The 19,382-nt window shown below is 38.1% G+C and overlaps 1 protein-coding gene across 5 annotated transcripts in view; it reads right to left on the bottom strand.

The window, feature by feature from the left end:
* The window catches only part of NHSL1 (NHS like 1), a 179,978-nt gene that overhangs the window by 36,149 nt on the left and 124,447 nt on the right, over nucleotides 1–19,382 (bottom strand). For all 5 annotated transcript variants that reach the window (XM_070733606.1, XM_070733603.1, XM_070733607.1 and 2 more), the window contains exons 2-3: nucleotides 15,489–15,641; nucleotides 4,052–4,179 (exon numbers count right to left, since the gene is read on the bottom strand). In XM_070733606.1, the coding sequence (XP_070589707.1) occupies nucleotides 4,052–4,179; nucleotides 15,489–15,641 (281 nt within the window). The remainder of the gene's footprint in view (nucleotides 1–4,051; nucleotides 4,180–15,488; nucleotides 15,642–19,382) is intronic.

Consider the following 19,382-nt stretch of genomic DNA (forward strand, 5'->3'; position numbering starts at 1 on the left):
ACAGATTTCTTTTAGAAATGTAAAGCTGAGCATTTAGAGGTTGTAAAACATGCAGCTATGGGAGCTGAGCCACACATTAATGTTTGAAAAGGAAACAATAACTGATACACAAGGAAAGCTGCTAGAATGGGGCAATTTGACTAAAGAAAGAGGGAAGGGAGGGATGAGTCAATGATACATACACCCAGTTTTCTTTCTGTAAAAGGACTCACTTGATATTTTAGTTTACTGCTTTATGCTAAAGCCTCCTGTACTGATTTATAGTGGAGCATAACAAGTATGCTATGATCAGGGATGAAATCCAGCAGGTTCTGGAGAACCGGTAGTGAAAATTTTGATTAGTTCAGAGAACCGGTAGCAGACATTTTAAGTAGTTCGGAGAATCGGCAAATACTACCTTTCGCTGGCCCCAGAGTGGGGTGGGAATGGAGATTTTGCAATATCCCTCCCCCAGGAGTGGGGAGGGAATGCAGATTTTGCAGCCCACCAAGCCACATCGCACCCATCAAGCCATGCCCACAGAACCGGTAGTTAAAAAAATTGAATTTCACCAACAAGCTTGTATTAATGTGCAGGTATACCTTTAATGAAAAATTACCTACACATTTTCACAGCCAAAATCTTTGCAATGTTTTTATTAGAAAAAAAGACCCATTCGGTTTACTGAAATTTTCAAGCAAATCACTACGCTTCTATATGTTATCTTGATGAACAGGTTGCTTACCTATAATTGGCTCTTTGAGAGGTCAAATGTGCATTCATGCAGTCTTTCCTGGGAATTTTCCAAAAGTGAGAAATATTTTGGCAGGAAAAAAGCTTCATTCTTCATGCTTGAGGTTTCTCTTCTACTTCCCCGAAACAATACGGCAGGTACACACAGCACCAGAATTTATCCAAAATAGTTACTAGAAAGGGGAAGGTGGGTGAGTTGCGTGAATGCACAGATGATCTCTTCAAGACCCATAGTTACAGGTAATCAACTCCTTTTCTTCACCAAGGTCTCTAAGTGCTTCTCAGATGTGGGTAACTAGCAACCTTATCTTCCAGAGGCAAGTAGCTTGTCATACGAACACCAAAGACAACACATCTCAGCCAACACATCTGTTCAGGATCAAACTGCCATGCAATAATGCTTGACAATTATCAATGGTTGAGAACATGTATATTTGCACAATTATAACTAATGCATCAGCTTTGGTCCTTCTTGAGCACACTGTACTTGGCACCTCTTATTTGTATACTTGGTGACAATTCTGCCTGATTACTGCAATGTGTTCTGGTGAGGCCTGGGGGCTGTGAGAGTAACATAAGTCACGACTGATTTGCTTGATATGTATGTGTGTATGAGTGTACATTGCAATTTTGGGGGTTTTATTGATGAAATTAATGGGATTTTTACTGTTTTTATTTTACTGCCAATGTATTATTGTTTTATTCTATTGTTGTAAGACGCCCTATGTCCCTTTGGGATTGGGCAGCATATAAATCAAATAAATTAAATGAAATTATCTTTGAAAACTGACCAGGCATTGTTGCCAGTGCAAAATGCTGTAGCTAGACGGCTACGCTGAACTGGCTGACAACTATCTATCAGATACTGTTTAAGGTTACTTTCAAAGGTAGCTCTGATTATCAAGGGAACTAACTTTCCTATTATGAACCTGACTGGGTACTTCGATAAGAAGGACAGGCCCTTTTGAAGATTCATGGCCACAGGTTTATTAATCTGGTATGCAGACAAGAGGTTTCTCCTATTTGTCTTTCAGGCCCTGTAGCACTCCCCCAAATTCCTATTCTTCCAGCATTTAGGGAAGTGGCAAAACATCTCTTTTGTTAATCAAAATGACTGAGGGTAATCAAGATTTAATAGGAAAGTGAACACAAGAACAAGGGGGCACAATCTGAGGTTAGTTGGGGGAACGATTAGAAGTAACGTGAGAAAATATTATTTTACTGAAAGAGTAGTAGATGCTTGGAACAAACTTCCAGCAGATGTGGTTGATAAATCCACAGTAACTGAATTTAAACATGGCTGGGATAAACATATATCCATCCTAAGATAAAGTGTAGGAAATAGTATAAGGGCAGATTAGATGGACCATGAGGTCTTTTTTGCCATCAATCTTCTATATTTCTATGTTTCTAAGATGAGAATAAATTAAGATGAGTGTACAGGCAGTCCATGTTTAGCAACCACCTCGTATAACCATTCTCTGTTATGACAGTGATGAAAATACAAACATTTTGGCCAATCCTTCCTTGCATTTACAGCCTTCATAGATCTTTAAAGCAAAAGAAACTGAAATAAGATTATATAAGCACAAGGGTAGTTTCAAAGCTTCCAGTCCCAATTGTGGTTGCTAAATAAGGATTACATGTAGGCTCAATCAAGATAAAAACTAGATTGAGATTTATTTAGCATGTTCTGGGAAATAATGCAGTCTGCCAGAAAAAGATCTCTGTACCTAGTGACTCCTTCATGGTCCACTGAAGTCTTCAGAACTTCAGCTCAAAGTAGTTTTAACTGCAGGGTTGGCATAATTATATTAACTGCATAAACTGTAGGATTTTCAAAGTCAACATGATTTGGGAAAAGCTGTACAAGCCTCATTTGCAACATCTAGCAGCCATATTGATGTATCCCATTGGACTATATTATTTTGATAGTGAATGGTCTACACCAGGGGTGAAATTCAATTTCCCCCCCTATCGATGGGTGTGGCTTGGTCGGCGTGGCAGGGGAAGGATACTGCAAAATTCCCATTCCCTCCCCACTCCTGGGGTACGTATATTATAATAAAAATATTCCCATCCCACTCTGGGCCAGCCAGAGGTGGTATTTGCCAGTTTTCCAAACAACTCAAAAATTCCACTACCAGTTCTACAGTACCTGTCAGTATCTGCTGAATTCCACCCCGATCTACACTGATCACTGTCCCCGCCCCTGTCTGTGTTCCCCCAAAATAAAACCCTGTCTTATATTTTTTGAAGCCTTATTGACATGCACTCAAAAGCCCAATTGGGCTTATTATCAGGTAATGTCTTACTTTGGGGAAAACAAGATATGTATATGTGTATCTGTATGTGTATCTGTATGTGTATCTGTATGTGTATCTGTATGTGTATCTGTATGTGCATGCAAATGCAAATGTAAATGAAGAGGCAACAGCCATTGCTATCTCCGGAACATTTAAAATTTATTTAAAAATTACTAAAATTAACTAAGCTTTCATTAGTCCTCTACTAATGTCATCAGAGTGTTAAAATCCCCATTGAAGACAATAGATTTTATATAATGCTGTTCACTTTGCTCATTGCCCGCGTCACAGGCCCACACCCTTTTTAGGACAATTCTTTATATGTATATGTATATTATAATATACAATATTGCATAATGCCATCAATACTCTAGAATTCCTTCCCTCTCTCTGCGTGGACAGCTTCTGCTTTGCTATTTTTTTAAAGAAACTTCTCAAAATATATATTTTACTCATTAGATTTTCTTTTAGAGAAGCCATGTCTATTTGGGAGTACATTTCATATAATGAACTAATTAAATGCTGTATAAGGGACAGGTTTTACAAAGATATGATGTTATCATTCATTATGGCAAAAATAATTCAAACAAGTAATAGAATAAAGAAGACAATCATATTGTGTTCACACCATACATATCAAAATATAAACAAGGGAAAGCTAATAAAGGAGTGGTCCTGTAATTTAAGGTACATTCTATGGGACAGTGTGATCACTACAAAGGCAAGGTATTTACAAGGAACAATAGTTCTTTCTATTTGTTCATAAAGGCAACAAAATCTAACCTAGCCAGTATTAAATCAGAACATTTGTTTGAAATAGTACCTGAGTATCTGAATAGTATTTTTTCCCTGCAAATTAAACTATTCTAAAGAACTCAAACAAGATGCCTTTGGGACAGAACATTTTAAAAACTGGTTTATCATTTTCAAATATGGAACATAATATATATCTCATGCGTTTATTTAACTTTTCTGAAATATTTTCATTTGTTTTTTCAAGACTGCTGTCTCACCTTATGTTCAATTTCTTCATAATCATCTTGGTAACTTCCATAGATTGTGTTGGATGAAGATGAAAATGTTGGACCCTGAGAATAGTATTGAGAACTTCTATAGCCATCTCTCCGAAGTTTGTCACATTCTGTAAGTGGTGGGGGAAATGTATGAAAAAGATACCATTAACTGTTATTGATTTACACATGAATTCCAAACAATAGGTAAAAATAGTTCCAAGGAGAACTTACTCATTTGTAATAGTTTTATCCCCTTTAATAGTTGAAAAGAAGAAAATGTGGCTAATTGATGTGGCAATGGCAAGAGATAGAAAAACAATTGAAGAAGATCACAAAGTATCAAAATCTGAAAACCAAAGTTGAACGTTTATGGCATAAACTGACTGTAGTGGTCCCAGGCCATAATAATAATAATTTATTAGGCTTGTATGCCGCGCCTCTCCGAAGACTCGGAGTGGCTCACAACAAAATACAAAGCACAAATCTAATATTAAAAACAATTATTCTAATATTAAAAACAATTATAAACCGATTATGGTGGCACTACACCAAAAAACTCCTAGATGGCACTTAGAAAATCTACTCATTGATAATAGTTCCATCCGTCAGTTACAATAGGCCACACTGCTTGGATTCACACATATTATGCTAATAATTATAGTTTAATTTTTTATTACAAAACACACAGTGGCTGACTGTAGATGACATTTAAGATGCCTACATGTAGCTCTTTAAAGATGTATGGAATCATTCAAGTGAAGTAGAAATTTCTCCTATTGCGTTTGTTATCAGAGCTACATTGTTGATACAGTAGTAAAACATAGCAGTAGAACTGGCCACGAACGCTTCTGACCACAACCAAATTGGGTTCTGACCAAAAAATTCACAATTTTTTTTTGCTGCCAATTTCCCCTTCTGCACCATTTTTTTTTGGTGAATGCTTAATTTCCAAAATTAGGTTCAGGTCATGATCAAATCGGTTTGCAACCAAAGTTATGGAACAAATTATGGTCATGACCAGAGGGTCTACTGTATCTGCAAAGTTTGTCACAATCCATTTTTTGTGCATGTGTTGCACCATCTTATTAAAATCTTACAAGGGAAAAATTTATGGCACAAAAAAGTTGCTAGTTCCCACATAATATTTATCAATGATAAATAAAAATAGGTGGCATCTCCCACCAAATAGAATTGCTAAGATGTTTCCCAATACGTCCCCCAAATGTTGGAAATGCAAACAAGAAATAGTTTCTCATTATCATCAATGGTGGACTTATTACAAAGCTAAGTTATATTGGAAAATTACAGAAAAATTAATTAAAGTAATTACACTACAAGAAATAGAAAACCCCCCAGAATTTTATCTATCAGGTATAACAAAGCAGAAATATAAGAAATATATTTTTTATCTAGTCAGTCATATTTTGACAGCGGCCAGGATAGTTTATGCACAAAACTGGAAGGGAGAAAATAATCCCACGGAAGACGAGGTAATAAAGAAAATTTTAGATTGTGCAGAGATGGATATGATGACAAGACGGTTGAACAATCAAGAAGAATCAGAATTTTATATTATTTGGAATAAAGTTTATATATGGATAAATAAAAATAAAATTTAAATTTAAATGACATGGAAAAGCGTAAACATATTAGAATAACTTTTTTATCTTTACTTTTTTATTACAATGTTTGAATTATATAAAACAAATTCTTCTTTTCATTTAAATTAGTATGTTGATTTTATGAATTAATAGTATATTCTTTTTCTGTATAAAAATTGACTTCTAGGATGAGAGGGGTGATTATAACCCCAACTATATGTTAAATGTTTGTGTGTTGGTCTGTCTTTTTTATGAAAATTAATAAAGTTTATTAAAAAAAAAGATAAAAACAAGAAAGTATTTTTTTATTTCGCTCATCTCTCTCTCACTCACTCTGCTTTCTTTCCCTTGCTCTCTCTCTTTGTCTTTCTTGCTATATCTCTCTTTCTCTCTCCCCCCCCCCTCTCTCACACACATACCTCGTATAAAATTCCAAGCCTATCAATTTTGGGATTTTTCTAATATCAGTTTATTCACGAACTCTTATCTGGTTTCTCTATTCCTTCACAAAAGCAGCCAAGCAAGCAGGATTTAAAGAAAAGCAAATTCTTTATATACTGTCAGTAAGTCAATTCCTTAAAATCTAAAACTGTTTTGATGGAGACCAGCAACTGAATTCCATCTGAGAAAGATGTTAATTGCAATCTTCTGAACAGAGTAGAATGGCAAACTTTGCAATTAAATTAAAGGTGAAGGATTATGCCAGATAACCAAGCTTGATTGTTTTTCCCATCATCTCCTGAATTCATCATGTTACATAGTTACTTATCTCACTTAAACAATGAAGGAAACTCAAAACTTCTAGCAAATGGAGCTTGGCTTTGTTAACAAAGAGCATATTGCAAGCAGCAAAGAATACATTGGCAGAATCTTTCATTACATAGATTATGAAGATTATGCAGTTCTGAAAGCCACCTATAGACCTGTAAAAGCTTTTTCCCCCCTGGTGTAATTATTGTTTGTCCCAGTTCAGTCTATTTCAAAGAAGGTTTGTTCACTTGGCAAAATGCTGAAGTCTGGTTTTGCATGTAGACCAGGAAGCCTCAATATATGTAGCACATCATTGAAAGTATTCATTCGGCCCACCCCTATTCTTATGCATCTTGAATTATGTGGAATGTTTAGTATCTGTTCATACGAGTTATATAATTTATTGCGGTACTGCGATGTTTTTTTAACATTGTAATGTTTAATTCCTGGCAGCCAATCAAAATCATGATGTTAAAATGATGACCAAATAATAAAAAATTAAAGTAAAGTAAATTAATAAATGTTAGTCATTTTCCTTTTAGCAGGATACTAGACTAGACTAAGTGATCAAGTCTTGAAAATGTGGTTACACAATTTACATATCATAATGCATTACTCCCAGTCTCCATGTAGCTATGGTACATGCAGTACTACATCTATACAACACTGAGAACTTTTGCTGTAATAGCACAAACCACAGTAGTAATCTAAGCACAAGCCATTAATTTATCAATTAGTGCTGAAGTACATGTGATCATTTAATTTTTTTACAGTAGGATAAAAATAAACTGTAAGTTAAATGATTAAACCACGAGAAATCTTTGTAGTAGAATGGGCTACTTTTAAAAGTATCTTCAAGTAAATCGGTAAGTCCTCTAGTCTACTGGCTATGACAAATCCATGTTGTTTTCTTGATAGTAATATGACAGTGATGTGCCATGCGTCCCCCATTCAACCCCAGGATATTTGTTTTTCAAATTCTCATACTTCAAAGTGCTGAGATTTGCGTTCTTGATGATATCCTGTCTATGCCCCAGCCTCGCTTAGGTGTTTCAAGATTTGCCATGAACGCTTACGTGCTGCCACCTGCCAACTTTTCCTCAAGCCCACTGTTAAAAGCAATTTCCTCTTCTTCAACTCCTTTCCACTGAGCAAAGCAGAAAAGGGAGGAAAATACCAGAAATAGGGGAAGAAATGTCCTTGTAATATGCGCCATATTTTGGACCCATCTGCTACAAAATACAGATATTCTACTAGTAAAAGTAGCTAATGAGATATTTACCATCTCTTCTTTCTTATATAGAGATATACATTTTTATCATTACAATACGGTACTAGTAATGAAAACATGAAACTGGCTAATTCTAAATTAATCTGTTTCAGAATTAAAGACCAACCATTTTTTCAACAAATTTCTCCCAAAAGGGAATGGTGGCAACTTATTGGCAGTTATTGAAAATCACTGAGTCCTCATATGAGGATATAGCTTTTAAAACATGGATAAACTACTTCTTCAGTTTTGGATTAGACACTCTGGATGTTCTCCAAGTCAGCATTAATCTCTTCAATGTTTTCCTATTAATTCATTAATGCACATTTATGTGACAAAAAAACCCCGAGTCGGACTACTCTGCTAAAATCATTGTTACATACTGTATGTCAAATAAAAACATAGGATAGGATAGGTATAGGATAGGAGAGAATAGGGTAGGGTAGGGTAGCATAGCATAGCATAGAACAGAAACTTTATTCCCACTTTAAATGTACGCTAATCAACATACATTAAAATGAAATTATACTTCCGTTTTATAGGAATACCTGAAAAGTTAATACAAATAATTTAATAATAATAATTTATTAGATTTGTATGCCGCCCCTCTCCGAGGACTCTTTACAAATGTTTGTAAAATAATTTTAGAATCCATTAACAATACACTAGTACAAAGCTGCTGATGGGTAATATAATTGCAACAGCTATCTGGATCATAAGTGGGCTTTTAAATGCAAACTCTTTTGATTCTGATAAGGATCTATTTCTGCCTAACAATCTAAATATGGCAAACCTCAGCAATGAAGTTTGCATCAAGTGGAACGGGACCCATTTCTGTAGACTTTTTAGAAAAAGCCTATCAGCAGCAGAAATGAGATGCCACAATGACTGTTTCATATCAAGCTTAGTTTTGTTTTGTTTTTAAAAATGCTAACAGCAGCACTTGGGCTGTTGCAGAAAATATATATATATATACTGTATATCCCAGCCTGGAATATAAAGAAAGTTCATGAGCTATATCCGCAGTATATTTCACTGCAGTTTGGGGGATGGGGGGACCTCTTTTTTTTAAACTGAGTCAAGAATTCCAACAGATTGGCAAAACAAAAAGCTGGTTGATTTTTACAATTTTCACAATGACGTACTGTATAATAATTACAACTGCTTAGTTCTCAATAGCTTGGTACAAAGGCGCTACATAAGCATATACAAAGATGACTATTTTCCCCGAAACAGAGCCACCCCGAGTTTACGGAGAGGGGCGGCATACAAATCTAATAAATAAATAAATAAATAAATACAAATCTAATAAATAAATATTAAAGTCCCCAAATAACATTCACATAGGCCTGCTTTGAATCCTTCAAGAGCCATTTTTATTATTAGCTTTAGTGGGTCAGCATAACAAGTTGCAATCTCCCTTCAAACACAGAGGGGAACAAACTACTGCACTGCAGTATACTATTTATACATATTCCAAATTAATATGCACCTTTCGAGATGAAGGTTGGCTTATTCATTCACTGGCCACCTTCTTGCTTCATAGGACCATCATGAGAAGATTCCCCATTTTTGTGGCTATGAGTTGTACTCAATTATAACCATCATCAGAGGATGTAGTGCGTTAGAAACATAATTTTTGTATATGCAAGCCCCTGAAATCTATTCCAGGGAACTGGGGCATACTATGGAGCCAATCTGGAAGCCTCACTAAGATATACGACATTCACTGCATGAATGGAAGCCTATTAGTGCAACGTTGGAGGTAACCCAATTATGGGGAAAGAATTAACATTAGGGCTGTTTTAAATGTTAATGACCATTTTTGTGATCTCTCCTGGCTGTTGTGCGTTTCAATTTTTCTGCATATGCATTTGTTTTTATTCACTTTTTATTATCATTAGCCACCTCAGGTAATGTATTTGAGATGAACAAACATATACCGTATTTTTCGCTCCATAAGACGCAGTTTTTTTCCTCCCAAAGTAGGAAGAAAAATCAGCCCCGTCTTATGGAGCGAAGATGCAGGCAGGGAGGGGGGGGGGGGAGGCTGCGAACTCGGAAGCGCCATCCCGCCGGCTGGCTGGCTAGCTGCTGCCTGGCCCCCTCCCTCCCGGAGGAGGGTCTCCCTCCGCACCACCAGCGGCGCTCCCCCCGCCAGCCAGCCAACCAAGCCCCCCGCCCGCCAGAACCGGCTCCTCGCTCTCCCCCCGCCGCCCGCCGCATTTGCAGGAGGTGAGGAGGGTCGGGCGGCCCTCCAAGGCCAGGAGGGATGCCGCTGCCCCCCCTTCCCTTGCCGGCAAAGGTTTTTCTCAGCGGAGGTCTTCAATGTCGGGGGCGCACGGGCGGTTGCGCGCGCTCCCTATCTCCCTGCTAGCCCACTCGGAATATTCAAAATAAGAAAAGCCTTTGCCGGCGAAGGTTTTTCTTATTTTGAATATTCCGAGTGGGCTAGCAGGGAGATAGGGAGCGCGCGCAACCGCCCGAGCGCCCCCGACATTGAATATCACCTTCGCCGGCCCCACCTCTCCTGCAACCCCCTTGCTGAGAGCCCGGGACAGAAAGAGACAGAAAGAAAACAAGAGAGAGAAAGTGAGAAGAAGAGAGAGAAAGAGGGGGAGAGAGAGAGAAAGAGAGAGGGGGAGAGAGAGAAAGAGAGGGGGAGGGAGAAAGAGAGTGGGAGAGGGGGGAGAGATAGCAAGAGAGGGAGAGAGAGAAAGAGAGAGGGAAAGGGGGGAGAGGGGGGAGAGAAAGAGAGAGGGAGAGGGGGGAGAGATAGCAAGAGAGGGAGAGAGAGAAAGAGAGAGGGAAAGGGGGAGAGAGGGGGGAGAGAAAGAGAGAGGGAGGGAGAGAGAGAGAGGAAATAAAGGAAGAGAAGAGAGAGAAAGGAAGAGAAAGAAAGAAAGAGGGATAGAAAGAGAGAGAGAGTGAGAGATGCTCAGTGAGCCTTTCTTTGAAGTTGCCTTTTTTTCTTTCTCTCTTTCTTTCTTTTTCTCTCTTGCTCTCTTGCTCTTTCATTCTTTTTTCTTTCTCTTGCTTTCTTTCTTTCTCTTGCTTTCTCTCCTTCCTTCCCTCCTTCCATTTCTTTCATTCCCCCTCTCTATTTTTATTTCTCTTTCATTTTCTTTCTTTCTCTCTTTCTTGCTTTCTTTCTTGCTCTTTTTCTTTCTCTCTTTTACCTTCCCTTCCTCTATTTCTTCTTTTCTTTCTCCTTCCTACCTTCTTCCCTCCCTCCCTCCCTTCAGTCTTACTCTCCCCTTTCATAAGTTTCCTTGCTTCCTTCCTCTGTTCCTGTCCCTTCCCCCTTTCTTTCTTTCCTTCCTTCCTTCCTTTCCTCCCTCCATTTCTTGCTTTCCTTTTCCTTCCTCCCTTCTTTCCTCCCTCACTCCCTTCTTTCACTCCTTCCTCTCTTCCTCTCCCCTTTTTGGCTCAAAATATTTTTTTTCTATTTCCCTCCTCTAAAATCTAGGTGCGTCTTATCAGCAGGTGCGTCTTATAGAGCGAAAAATACGGTAAATCAATTAAATAAAACATCAGAGATCAGAATTGCCCCCACCCTCCTTGCCTTTCGTAAGCTCCTTAAAACCCACCTGTCGTCAGGCATCGGGGTATTGAGATATTCCCTTCCCCCCAGGTCTATACAATTTATGCATGGTATGTTTGTGTGTGTGCTTTGCTTTTATAATAAGGGGTTTTTAGTTACTTAAATATTAGATTTGTCATTCATTGTTTTGTTATTGCTGTGAGCCGCCCCAAGTCTACGGAGAGGGGCGGCATACAAATCTAATAAATGAATGAATGAATGAATGAATGAATGAATGAATGAATGAACGAATTAATAATAATAATAATAATAATAATAATAATAATAATAATAATAAGTATAAAGTAGAGACAGGGCTTGCATCTCCAGCATTCCAAGAAAGCATTAAAGTCATTGCCTGAATTCTTCAAATCTTGTAGGCAAACAGAGAAAGAATACTGAATGCAACAATGCAGAGGTGGGTTCCCAATTCGGACCGGTTTGCCCAAACCAGTGGCGACCCACTGGTGACATCACGGAACCGGTGTGGTTGGTGCCATCCGGTAAGGGGGGGGCACCAATTTTTTTTAATTTCTTTTCTTCTAAACATGTGTAGAAGCCAAGTTTCTGGCATTGTGCATACGGTTGCCATTTGCTTTTGGCTTTTTAAAAAAATATTATTTTTTAAATTTAATTTAATTTATTTTTTTCTTTTGAGCATGTGCAGAAGCCAAGGTCCCAGCACTATGCATGTGGTCACCAAGTTGTTTTTGGCTTTTTTAAAATTATTTTTTTGGGGGGATTTTTTGGCACTGCGCATGAGCCAAAGCCACACGGCATGGGAGGAAGCAAACCAGCAGCGAGGTAAGTTAGAACCCACCCCTGCAACCATCACCGTACATTTGCCACCTGGTCAGGGAAGGAAACAGAGAAACAGATGGATGAGGATTTGCAAAGGTAATCAAAGAGGAAGGTTTAGGAACAAGATATGTTTCTTTAGTAGGCATGATATCTAGATTACAATGGGGGCCCACTGCTGAAGCAAAAGCTTTGTTTCAAAGTTAATAATAATTTAAGTTCCTTAATAAGTACTGACTTGCCAAATATCATCCAGAGAGAACTGAGAATTGATGATTCAATGTTGGGAAGCATGCTTCACCCATTACACATAGGTAAACAACAGTTAACTACATTTATTTTCACAATGGAGAGGTAAGTAGGCATGACTGAGACAATCACTCCTTGTTATCTATAAATACACATAGATATCTAAATTACTCAAAAACAAATGGACAGGATCACCTTGAGCACACCCTAGTGACAGCCTGTCAACAAATATCATCTGCAAGAGACTGTTCCATTTTGTGTTCCCCCTCCCCCATTATGTCTCTTGGCTTTTATACTTACCGTATTTTTCCATCTACAACAAGCCTCCATGTATAGGATGCCCCCTCCCCTTTTAGTTATCTAAAATTCAGAAATTAATATTTTCAGCAAATAAATTTCGCTCATGAGACTAGTATCATAAGGTATCGGCAGTTTCACAGCCGTGGTTCTTATCTCATAAGACGCCCCTCCAATTTTAGGCAAATATTTTTTAAAAAATATTTACAGAAAATAAGGTACGGCAACTGTTATTTTCAAATAACTTCCTTGTAATTCTCTGGTAGTAGAATGAAAAAGGGAAGTATTTAATTCTAGACATGATTTTTATTTTCAGCTTGGATTTTTTAGCACAGTTCTCAACTTGCAACAGTTCATTTAGTGACCATTCAGAGTTACAACGGCAATAACAAAAGTGACTCATGACCATTTCTCACACTTATGACCTTTGCAGCAGCCCCATGATCAACATTTCAGATGCTTGGCAATTGGACTATACACGGTTGCAGGGTCCCACGGTCATGTGATCAACTTTTGCGACAAGCAAAGTCAATGGGAAAGCCAGATCCCCTTAACAACCTAACTTATCAAATGCAGTGATTAACAATTATGGCAAGAAATAGCGTAAAAGGGGGGCAAAACTTGCTTAACAAATTTCTCACTTAACAGCAGAAACGTTGGTCTCAATTGTGGTTGTAAGTCGAGGACTACCTATCCTTCTACCTTTTTAAAAAAATTGCATTAGAGTAGCTTGTCTTCAATACTGAATAAGGAAGTAAAATTTAAGCTGTGAATTTTTGCTATTCAATTTTGTTGAATAGGAAATAGCAGTACATTTTTATACAGAAAAATAATTTGATATTTCTTATATAAACACATATTCTCCAGTCAGTTATACAGATTAACAGTTAGAAGCTCCTAGCTGACCTTGCCTTATCCCAGGATCATATGAGAGTGGAAATCCACCAGATAATTCCAGAATTTTAATAGTAGACTCAGATTTGAAAAAGCATCCTGGAGGAACTTTTATAAATCATTTCTAAGAAAACTTTACAACTATGTCTATGAAAACACCAGATGTTCATTTTGGTTTGTACACTCTACCTTTACAAAATCTTTCTGTATATGGAATATAGCATCCAGCTTTCAGGCCAAAGCCATCAATTGAGTTGGAGACTTTAGCCTGCCACATAATAGAATGTAGAATGTATTAGTACTGTGGGAATTTAGGAGGGGCGGTTGCATGAGGGTATAGAGTAGTAGCTATAACAAATTCCTTCTAGATACTCAAGGCCCTTTGTTAACTCCTGGCCGGAAGTTGATGGGAGGATCGGCACATTGGCAGATCCAGACTGGACCATGTGATGTACTTGTGGGTGTGGGAACAAGGGGATGAACTTTAAACTGGGTGGAGAAACCCACGGGACTTCAAATTCGGGTTTCTCCAAGATGTGCTAACATGGCTCTGTTAATAAATCGGAACTTTGAGGAAGGCCAAGCCTCGGACTCTGATTTAATTTTAGAATACTATTTTGGGACGCCGACACCAGACCCAGAACAGAATATTCCGATCATTTCCACCTGGAAGTTTTAGAGAAATGGGACCCCTTTGGTATGTGTAGGTGCAGAAGAGAAACAAGAGGGAAGTGTCCATACAGGATTCTGCCTGTTTCTGTAATATGGATGCAATCTACAACCTTCTAATTAAATGGTTTTCCCCCCAAATGTAATAAATAGCAATAAAGAGAGTTAAAAAATGAAAGTACACTTTCCCTTTCAAAATATTTCACTTAAGGAAAACATTTTCCATACTGAGATTAGAGTAGCAGTCTTTCCCAACTAAAATCTATCATATAAAATGTGATATACAGTAGTCACCTTCAAAAATACGTTCATAACTGGAAACTAAATTATTTCTTAGAATAGCTCATCAACTTAGTTCAGGTAAAGCTTTTATTGCTTAATTGTCCTGCCACATTTACAACATTTCATGAAGGTCCAGATATTGTTGTGCTCACATTTTTAACTATCCTATTTTCCCACCAATAAGTTTTTATTATTATTATTTTTGAAGAAAATTTCACTGAGGAAAGAAAGGTAGAATTTCTACACAATACCTTTTTACGGTAATGTTAAAAACTCTGTATGGAAGCATTCCATTTTTCTGATCACAGTTAAGAACAACATATTTTCATATCTTTCTGCACTTCACTTGAAGCAACAGATATTCAAGCATTTCTATTCTTGTCAAGCACTTTTGAAACCAACTCTTATCATGTGAGGTGAGAAATTACAGAGCACAGAAATTTTCACTTAAGGAATACATTTTCCATACTGAGATTAGGGCAGCAATCTTTCCCAACTAAAATCTACCATATGAAACCATAGGTAATTTAATATTGAGCACTAAAACAAATTAAAAACCATTTCATCAAATACTTCTGGAAGCAAGAGGCTTAATATTTTCATATTAAATATTTGTTATTCGGTTATCAAGTTCTGCTTTTACATTAAACTACACTATTCAAAAAAAATTGCCTATAATGAATTTTTCAAACAATAGTGCCTGATATTCATGCCTTCAATATTCATGTAGAAAACAAACTCTACCCTTTTTAAAAGGAACTTCAAAGTAGCATATAAATGTTCTAAGACTGGGAATTCTCATTTCCTGGGTTTTGGAGGGGGATTAAAGGCAGCATTGTTCATTAGGCTTCAAAGTGACAGAACAAACCTGTTTGGTTCCCCAGACACATTAGTAAAAATAAATGAGTTTGGGAATGAATTTTGGAAAAACTGGAAAAACTGGAAAAGTTAAGGACTTTGAAAAGATGAGTGAGCCCTTAAGGAAACAAAAAGGTGGCAGAGGTGTGATCTTGTTGACTGAACATGTATTTGTAAAGGTCCTACCTCTCAACACGGACTTCAGATTCAATTTGGCTTGACGATGTAGTTCCTCAACGCAGGGCGGCCTGGTGGAAGGTAAAAAGACATTCTCCTGCTGATGCCAGGGAGCTGTATAATGAACTGCCCATCTACTCTCTTCGTCTAGGTTGGAGACAGCTATAAAAGAACACAAAGACAAAGATATATTTAATGCTAATTTAATTTCTCTGAAATGAAAGAAGTAGTAACAACCCTTTTGATCGCTCACTCTACTGTATTTTATATATTATTATTATTATTATTATTATTATTATTATTATTATTATTATTATTATTATTAATTAGATTTGTATGCCGCCCCTCTCCAGAGACTCGGAGCGGCTATAGATAAAGCCTATATAAAGGCTTTTATGCGGTTTGCGACAACATAGTCCAAAATAGTTCGAAAAACAGAGTAAAGCATATGTGTGATGTTTTAAAAAATATTTTATTTTTTATTTCCTTCTGTGTTTATGTGATGGATGAGTATGCTTGAACTGACAGCAAACCGCTAGTGATGTCATGGAGCTGGTTCTGTTAGTGCCGATCCGTGACATCGCCATCCTTTTTTTGGATTTTTTGCTGATTTTTTTTCTTCTGCACATGCACAGAAGGCCGAGTCCCAGCACTGTGCATGCATTGCCATCTTGTTTTCAGATATTTTTTGGGGGGGATTTTTAGCGCAATTTTGGCACTGTGCATGCATACGCCCACAGCCATGCAGCATTCAATGTGCACACAGCCACGCGGGAGGAAGCAAACTGTCAGCCAGGTAAACCCACCTATTTATTATTATTATTATTATTATTATTATTATTATTTATTAGATTTGTATGCCGCCCCTCTCCGTAGACTCGGGGCGGCTCACAACAATAACAAAGACAATGTAAGAAAAAATCTAATAATTTAAAAAACACTAAAACCCCCATTATTAAAAGCAAACATACACACAAACATACCCTTGTTCCAGATATAATTCCCCCCCCAAGGAATGCAATACAATAACATACAACAACACACGACATCAGCACCATCAACAGCAAACAATAACACACTTCAAAATAAAACAAAGCCTCAAATAATTTCCCAAAGACCCTTTGGAAAACCCAGGACTTCACACACTGTACAAGCTAAGGCCCAGTCTGACTTCAGGAGATATGCATAAGTGTTGTACAACTCCAATCTAGTAGGGTTGTGATTTGAAAGGATATGTAGTAAAATGTATTAGTGCAAGCAGAGTACTGAGGTGACCAGCATAACTGGAAGTCTCAGCATTTTGTGATCCTTCTCGGATTGTCTCTGGGTATCAGTGCATGCATACTCATTTGCTTCCCTGGATAAGAAAAATATAACTCAGGACAGGTGTAAAAAACCTCTTCTCGAATACTTGCTAAAATATGACAGAAGAGTGTTCAAAATTGTTCTGTCTGACCAAAGAATTCCACAAACAGAAAGAAGGCTCTGATCCAGACGCTCATTTACATAAACTTTCTCATTTCCATAAAATCATGAAGGGAGTAGACAAGTCAACCTCAGAGGACAAAAGCACAAAAGCAAAAAGAATCTCTTGGGACCCAAGCCATTTAGATAAAACTTTATGACTAAAAATCAGTCCTGAGTGTTATAAAAGAAATATCCGTTTATTTATTTAGTTCCACCATTTGTCCCCAAAAAGAATGAAAATATTTGCACAAATAACTTCAGATACAGTTTATATAACAACTTGGGACACCCTTCTATTGGATCCCACCTTGTCTGATTTTTACAAGTTGCTTAAAACTTCTAGAGGGCCTTTAGGTTGATTCTATCTTTGGTTATAATTTAGCTGTTAATTCCATTTTATTCTACGCTTTTATGGGTTTATAGTGTACATTTATTGCATAAATTTGTATACATTTATTGTATAAAGTGTAGGTGTTTATATTGTAAACTGCAAACTTCCTAAGGATTGTTTATAAATGTAACCAAATAATTACAAAATGATTCAAACAAATAATATCTTCCAAGGTCAGAAGTATGTAATAAAAGGTCTGTAAAGAACAGCTTGTTTGGGGTCTAAATGAAACTCAAAAGAGACTTTCTCAAACTTAAGTCTCCTTTGAGTTAGAAGTTTGCCTACCTCATCTCAATAATCTCCTAAAAGTATAAGACACATAGAGGTTTTTCCAATATTGAACACTGCCAATGAAGATGGATTGCATAAAGTGCTTACAAAAAGGGATAGTACTGTATAATGAAATAAGACCAAATAAGCTATAGCTGACCCTCAATTTACAACACTTGTTTAGAACAGTACAGTGGTCCCTCGATCATCGCGAGGGTTCCGTTCCAGGACCCCTCGCGATGATCGATTTTTCGCGAAGTAGCGGTGCGGAAGTAAAAACACCATCTGCGCATGCGCAGATGGTGTTTTTACTTCCACCGCCGCCCGCCCTTCGCCCGCCCACCCCGTTGCTCGCGCCTGGGGTTTCCCCGCGCGCGTGCCGCCCACCCGCCCACCCCGTTGCTGAGGCCGCTTCCCAGATGGGAAGCGGAGCTGGGATGTCCCCAAGCGCGCGCGCGTTGCTGGGGCGGCTTCCCAGCTGGGAAGCGGAGCTGGGGTTTCCCCAAGCGCGCGCGCACCGCCCGCCCGCCCACCCCGTTGCTGGGGCCGCTTCCCAGCTGGGAAGCGGAGCTGGGGTGTCCCCGCGCGTGCCGCCCGCCCGCCCACGCCGTTGCTCGCGCCGCCGCTGGGGTCTTACCGGGGCAAGAGGGGGAAGACCCAGGGAAGCCGCCCAGCAGCTTATCTGCCCGGCGGGAAACTCCACCATCTACGCATGCGTGGCCATAGAAAAAAGGCACGCATGCGCAGATGGTGTTGTTTACTTCCGGGTTGAAAACTCGCGATATAGCGTTTCGCAATACTCGAGATCGCGAAACTCGAGGGATCACTGTACTTTAAAAAGAGGCTTATGATAATTCATTGTACTTATGTGATAAAGAAATATGGGTGCTTGGCAAACAGGCATGCATTTATGACAGCTGTACCAACCTGTGGCTATGATCACTCTTTTCAATCTCCAACAAGCAAAGTCAATGGAGGAACTCCGGTTCGCTTAATGACTGCACAATTCACATAAACAACAGCAGTGATTTGGTTACCAAAGGTCGTAAAATTAGGCACAACTCACTAAATGAACTGACTTGCTTAGCAATGGACGCAACTGGGGTTTATAATTTTAAATATTTGTATTTGACTTCTTTTTATTGCATTTGTATTTTTTTTATATTGTTGTAAGCTGCCCTGAGTCCTTCGGGACTGGGTGGCATTGAAGTCGAAATAAATGAATGAATGAATGAATGAATGAATGAATGAATGACTATAATCGTAAGTGAAGGACTACTTGCAAAAGGATACAGTTTATTTAATGATTTATAAAGACTAAATTTTCTTTGTAAAGACTGTAATGAATAGATGGAATTCTACCTTCCTATGGTCTTCACATAAGATGAGTTTTGGAATTCCTTGTCTCCTTGGATGATACATTTTGTACAAGTGTTTTGTTTATCTTCATGGTTTGCCAAAATAGAGCAGCCCAACTCCAGGCCTGCACATGTCTACTAAAAAAAAAAGTCCTGCACACAGATCCAAAAGTTGACATAAATTGCAATTTTGTGAAAGAGCTGTTAAATGGGTTGTGTGTCTGTGTGTGCATATGCGTCCACTCAAATAAATGAATACAATTTTATAAAGTGTTAAAAATCATCAATCCCCCCAAAACCAGAAAAGTGTTAATACTTGGATGGTATTGTCTATGGAGACTTTGCATTCAGTTTTGGTCGCCACGATGTAAAAAAGTTATGGACACTCTCAAAAAAGAAGAGCCAACAAAGATGATT

The sequence above is a fragment of the Erythrolamprus reginae genome, chromosome 1 (assembly GCF_031021105.1).
Source record: "Erythrolamprus reginae isolate rEryReg1 chromosome 1, rEryReg1.hap1, whole genome shotgun sequence".
Classification (NCBI taxonomy): Eukaryota; Metazoa; Chordata; class Lepidosauria; order Squamata; family Dipsadidae; genus Erythrolamprus; species Erythrolamprus reginae.